This window comes from Nematolebias whitei, chromosome 5 (assembly GCF_014905685.2).
Source record: "Nematolebias whitei isolate Nwh7 chromosome 5, NemWhi1, whole genome shotgun sequence".
Classification (NCBI taxonomy): domain Eukaryota; kingdom Metazoa; phylum Chordata; class Actinopteri; order Cyprinodontiformes; family Rivulidae; genus Nematolebias; species Nematolebias whitei.
The window spans coordinates 1,179,534-1,186,002 of NC_056502.1; the positions used below are offsets into that span (position 1 = coordinate 1,179,534).

The 6,469-nt window shown below is 42.0% G+C and overlaps 1 protein-coding gene across 1 annotated transcript in view; it reads left to right on the top strand.

Annotated features, from left to right (window-relative positions):
• The window catches only part of LOC119409214 (unconventional myosin-Ie), a gene marked incomplete at its 5' end in the record, with an annotated part of 2,261 nt that extends 421 nt beyond the window's left edge, over positions 1-1,840 (top strand). The window contains 1 exon segment of the mRNA XM_037676052.1: positions 1,337-1,840. Coding sequence (XP_037531980.1) covers positions 1,337-1,413 — 77 coding nt within the window.
• Between the last annotated feature and the right edge of the window lie 4,629 nt (positions 1,841-6,469).

Genomic DNA, 6,469 nt, shown 5'->3' on the forward strand with positions numbered 1-6,469 from the left:
GGAGACAGTAATTCATGCATTCATTACATCCAGGCTCGACTATTGCAACTCACTCCTTTTTGGTATCAGTCAGACCTCCATAGCTAGACTCCAACTGGTCCAAAATGCAGCAGCCCGGTTTTTGACCAGCACAAGCAAAAGAGAGCACATTACTCCTGTTTTGGCCTCCCTACACTGGCTTCCGGTTCACCTTGGAATCAAATTCAAAATACTCTTGTATGTCTATAAATCACTAAACAGCTCTGCCCCCTCCTATCTTACTGATCTGCTCCAGCCGTATGTCCCACCACGTTCTCTCAGATCAGCAGACCAGTTGCTCCTAACAGTCCCAGGAACCCTTCTCAAGCGCAGAGGTGACAGGGCCTTCTCTGTAGCAGGACCAAGACTTTGGAATGAGTTACCTCTGCTGGTTAGACAGGCCCCCTCCCTCACAGTTTTTAAATCTCGCTTAAAAACACACTTCTATTCCCTGGCTTTCTGCACTGTGTGATCTGTGCTGAGTCTGTGTGCATCACACTGTGTTGGTCATGTTGCGGTTGTTGTTATCCATTACTGTTTCTGTTGGTTTCTACTTTTTGGTGTCCTGTTATGTAATCTGTTGCTATGTTCTTGTTCTGTTTGTCCCTGTACAGCACTTTGGTGTGCTATGTCACTGTTTAAAGTGCTTTATAAATAAATTGGTATGGTATGGTATGGTATGGTATGGTATGGTATGGTATGGTATGGTAAGTCCATTGTCTGAGGCCATGAGAATATCATTAGTTACGTTTACTAGTGCTGTTTCTGTGCTATGATGAGCTCTAAACCCTGACTGAAACTCTTCAAACAGATTATTTCTTTGTAGATGTTCACACAACTGACCTGCAACTAGTTTCTCTAGAATTTTTGAGATGAAAGTTAGATTAGATATAGGTCTATAGTTGGCTAGGATTCCTGAGTCAAGATTATGTTTCTTAAGTAAAGGTTTAATTACAGCAACCTTAAAGCTCTGTGGTACATGACCATTGAGACAATTTAATCAGATCTAAGACTTGGTTATAAATTAAGGGAAATACCTCTTTAAACAGTCTGGTTGGGATGGGATCTAGCAGACATGTGGATGGTTTGGATGAAGTTATTATTTTTGACAATTCAGAGCTCAACAGGACAAAACAGTCCAAACATAAGTCAGGTTCTAGTGACATTTATAAAGTTGTCTCATCTGACACAGAACCAGAGGCGATAGTAGGAATGTTGGTTTGAAATTTTTCTCTAATTGAAACAGTTTTATTAATAAAGAATCTCATACAGTAGTATGGAAATCCATAACTCTTGGATAATCTTTGTGTGTTTTCAGATTCGTCTGGTTGGTGGTTCGGGAGGCTGCGAGGTAAAGAAGGGATGTTTCCTGGAAATTATGTTGAGAAGATCTAGATCTTTTTTCACGAAGGTCAGAAGTCCTTTACCCACACCTGAAGCTTGGAAGACATCTAATCTGAAATGGCACACTGAATACAAGTTAATCATGTGTTTCTAAACGTGTACATTTCTGTCTGAGTGGCAGCTGTCAATCATCCTCTGAGATCAGTTACAAGTCATGCAGGTTGTATTGGCTCTTGGTGCCAAATGTTCTGGGCTGTCCTCTCTGAGCCACTCTATTTTACAGTAAGAGTCAGTGTTTACATGTGTGTTACCATGGAGACCTAACAATAATATGGTAAAGTTCTGACAGCACCCAATTCCTGGTCCAGTCTTCATAACACCCATGAAATAAATTAAACCGAATAAAAATGGAGATTAAAACAATAAAAAATAAATGTAACATTTTATATCTTTTTTGGATCAAACATGAAATAAAACTTAAACAAGACATGGAAATGTTTTCAATTTTTTTGTTGTTGGGTTGTTTTCTCATTTGGGGCGGCTGTGGCTGAATGGTTAGAGCAGTCGTCCACCAGTGGGAGAGTTGGGGGTTTCACCAGCAGTCACATGCCGAAGTGTCCCTGAGCAAGACGCTGAACCCCTCATTGTCTCTGATTTGTGTCCTATCGGTGTATGAATGTGATCTAAAGCTCTGATTAGTCTCTACTAGGGCTGGGCAATATATCGATGTTTTTAAAATATCCATCTAATTTAATTTGCAATATAAAATGAGACTATATCGATATAAAACATTATAGTCTTACACTCTGCCTAGTTATTTATAAATCCGTCAGTTTTTCCTCCCAGTCTGCACCTTCATGCCACCCCTCCTGGTTTCCCTCAGCGTATAAACCCACTCCTCCCCCGCCGCTTGTTGCCACTGAAGACATCATGCAGATATCTTTGTTGACCCACAGTTGAGGAGCACCGTAAATTCCTGATAGGTGTTAAAACCTGTTATCTAGCAGTGTCCCGCCCGTGGGACACTGCTATTTCTTCCGGGTTCACAGCCTCATAGCGTTTCAAAAATCCCACTCTCTACCATTACAACGTTTTTATATGGCAGCCTAGACCCTCCCATTTTGATTGACACCACATTCGACCAGTCCTGTCTTGAAATGGGTTTTCCTGAGCCAATAGTATCCAGAGAACGTCACGTAGCTAATTGACACTTCCGCCTAATCTTTCTCGAATATTTCTGTTTGGTCAACCCTCACACTAAATCTAAAACCATAGATGTGTAGCCAACAAACTTTCTGACACAGGAACATATGGCACCTTGGGGTTTGTTTTGTCAGGAATCCACGAGCTCCCTGCGTAGTCAGTGTTTCATCGTTGCGTAAAATTTGGCAGCAAGCTAGAGTCTGTGCGCCTTGTGCGCAAAAAAGTTTACAGTACTTTTTGTCACCAACGGATTTTCATAACGTGTCAAAACAGGATATATTTCTTCAACGGAGCTTCAAAATGACTCACGAGAGTGGATTATTATACTTCTGAGGACTTTGTGACTGATTCGACTGGTTTTGGACGCAGAATCCCACAAGGAGGCGTAAGTGTAATGTTTCATTCTCATCATTATGCTGCTACAATAAGTGGCACATTGACAATTCGAGGGGGTGGGGTTGAGCAGAAATAATTGTAAATAGTTGCAGTTTGCTGTGTAGTGTGTGTTGCTTTTTATACTCTGCAAATAATAACAAATTATAAAGTCATTTTTCTTGCTTTTTACAATACGCATTTGTGTAATTACAATTTTATTGTGTTTATATGTATATAATTATAATTCATTCACAGTATCAGTAAATTTGTGTATACCAGAGGATTCCTCTGGTTGTTGGAGGGCGGAGCTAAAGTGGAGGAAAGACAGGCTGCAGGTCTCTTTCCAGATACTTAAAGAGAGTTGGTACTGTTATCAGAAAACAGTAAAAGCTGCTAAATCCAAATACTTCTCTGATATAATTACCTCAAACTCTCACAACCCACATGTCCTCTTCTCCACCCTAAACTCTGTTCTCCACCTCACTGAACCATCACCTCTGGAAGCCTCGACTGAGCTGTGTAACAACTTCCTACATTTCTTTTTGGAAAAAATTGCGACCACCCGTGCTCTCATTTCCCCTCCAACTCATGACCCATCCATCCCACCTCAATCTGTAGCTCCTTTTGACCATTTTGAACCCATCACTCCATCTTCTCTAGAGCAGGTCATGTGCAGCTTGAAACCTTCTGGTTCCACCTTTGATGTGGTCCCCCCTCGACTACTAAAGGAGGTGTTTCCAACTCTAGGTCCGTCCATTCTTGTCATAGTAAACAGTAGTTTATCCACTGGTGTGGTGCCAAAAACCTTTAAACATGCTGCTGTCCAGCCTCTCCTGAAAAATCCAAACCTTGACCCCTCAGTCGTTTCCAACTTCCGGCCTGTCTCCAGACTCCCATTTGTTTCTAAAGTACTGGAGAAAATAGTCGAGTCCCAGTTGAAGTGCTTCCTGGAGGATCACGCCATCTTAGAGCTTTTCCAATCTGGCTTTAAACCTCTCCACAGCACTGAAACTGCCCTGCTGAAGGTCTTTAACGACATCTTCAGATTCACAGATACCGGTGATTCTGTGCTGCTTGTCCTGTTGGACCTCACAGCCACCTTTGACACCATCGACCATGAGATCCTCATTGCTAGGTTGGAGCAGTGGGTGGGCGTCACAGGATCAGCCCTCAATTGGTTCAGATCTTACCTCACTGACAGATCCTTTTGTGTCTCCATCAAGGATTTTAGTTCCGCAGAGGCAGAGCTTAAATGGGGGGTTCCGCAGGGGTCCATCCTGGGTCCCCTCCTATTCTCTCTATACCTGCTGCCGCTTGGTGCTATTTTCCGGAAACACAACATGCCCTTCCATTCTATGCCGATGACTGTCAAATTTACTTCCCCCTAAGACACAATGGTACATGCTCTATTCAACCGCTGCTCGACTGCCTGGCTGACATCAGGGACTGGATGGCTTTAAACTTCTTAAGTTTCAATGAAAAGAAGTCTGAAGTCATGTTGTTCCCTCCCAACGACACGATCACAAACCACTGCATCGACCTCTCCGCTCTAACCCTGTCAGAAAAACAAAGAGTCACTAATCTGGGCGTGATGATGGACCCTTCCCTGAAACTTAACAATCATGTAAACATGAATGTTAAATCATGCTTCTTCCAACTGAGGCGGCTGTCTAAACTGAAGCCCATATTGTTCAAAAAGAACCTGGAGACAGTAATACATGCATTCATTACATCTAGGCTTGATTACTGCAATTCACTCCTGTTTGGTATCAGTCAGGCCTCCATTGCACGACTACAACTGGTCCAGAATGCAGCAGCCCCATTTTTAACCAGTACAGGCAAAAGAGAGCACATTACACCAGTTTTGGCCTCACTGCACTGGTTACTGGTTCACTTTCGAATCCAGTTCAAAATACTCATGTATGTCTACAAATCACTGAACAGTGTCTCCCCCCCCCGCCCCCAATCTCTCTGATCTGCTACAACCGTATGTCCCACCACGCTCCCTGAGGTCAGCGGACCAGTTGCTCCTCACAGTTCCAGGAACTCGTCTTAAGCGCAGAGGTGACAGGGCCTTCTCTGTAGCAGGACCAAGACTCTGGAACGAGTTACCTCTGCTTGTCAGACAGGCCCCCTCCCTCTCAGTTTTCAAGTCCCGTTTAAAAACTCACTACTATTCAGTGGCTTTCAACACCAGATGATCTGTGTTTTGATCCTGTATGCTCCACACTGGTCTGTCGTCATTATCTGCATTGTTTTTATGTCTATATTCTGATTGACCTCATTTTGTATTTTGCTTTGTGTGTTACCTGTTGTTCTGTCTGTACAGCACTTTGGTTGGCCTTGTAGCTGTTTTAAATGCTTTATAAATAAAGTGGTATGGTATGGTTATTATCTTTCATTAGAGCCCTCATTGATGACTGTATGTTGAAGCACTGAGGAGTTACATTCATTTGAATTTTGTATATCAGGCATTGTCCAGATGTGCCATTTGGAGTCTCCAAATGGCACATCTGGACAACGCCTGTACAACCACTCACATAAACATGACTAAAATAGTCACTTTTGTGCTATTTTGATCATATTTTAAGTACACAACAAAATCACTTCATTTTACAGTTTTCTTGCATTTTCCAGTCCATACATTCAACTTTCAATGTGTATTTATTGAAATAAAAATTCAGGTGAGGATAATTTTTTCTAAATTTGTTTTGTGTTACAAACTTAATAGCTACATAATAATCACAGCTAAAGCATTTTTGACTGAAGAAATAAAACATTTAGCTTGACATCTTCATAAAGAGACCAAGCTTTTGTATGTACTCCAAAGGGTTCAAGAACAGCAGCTGATTTAATTTGGGTATACATTTCCAGGAGTTTTGGGAAATTTAGGTATGGCAGAGGTTTGGTGTTCTCTAGGAAATTAACTGTTTTAGAGTGACAAGGTATGAATTTGTCTTCTCATTAAAAACATGGAGACAAATATCCAGTTTAGGGTGATTTATTTGCTGTGTTTCTTCTGGTATTTAGACACAGCTGTAAACCAGTAAAGCACAAACAAGCTTGAAGAGCAAGGCCATGTCAAGAGAGAAAAAAAAATCCAACTGAGCTCTGCACTTTACACAGAGCGGTGCGTTCACTAGTGCTGGAAGAGCCACGGTGCATTCAAGAGCATAGGAACTATTAAATTACAAAAGAAACAAGCCATAACCAAACAGAACCGAGCTCAGTAAAGAAGCCAACTACACAACAATGTGGGCGATAGATGAAGCTTTTCCTTAGTTTACACATTTCCCAGGAGAAATTGATAAGTCGGCCTGTTCGAGGCCAACCATGGAGTCAGATAATCCACAATAGTTGATTTATTCAGACAGACTGTTTTTTCCTTGTCAGCCTTGAGTCTTACTGGTACTTCCAAGGTCTGAAATGTCCAGATCAGGGTGCATTCTACTGGTCCGTGCTTTCGAGCCTCTTCAAGGTCATTTCATGCTGATGAGTCCAAAGCCGCAGGTGGCCTGCGATTCAAATC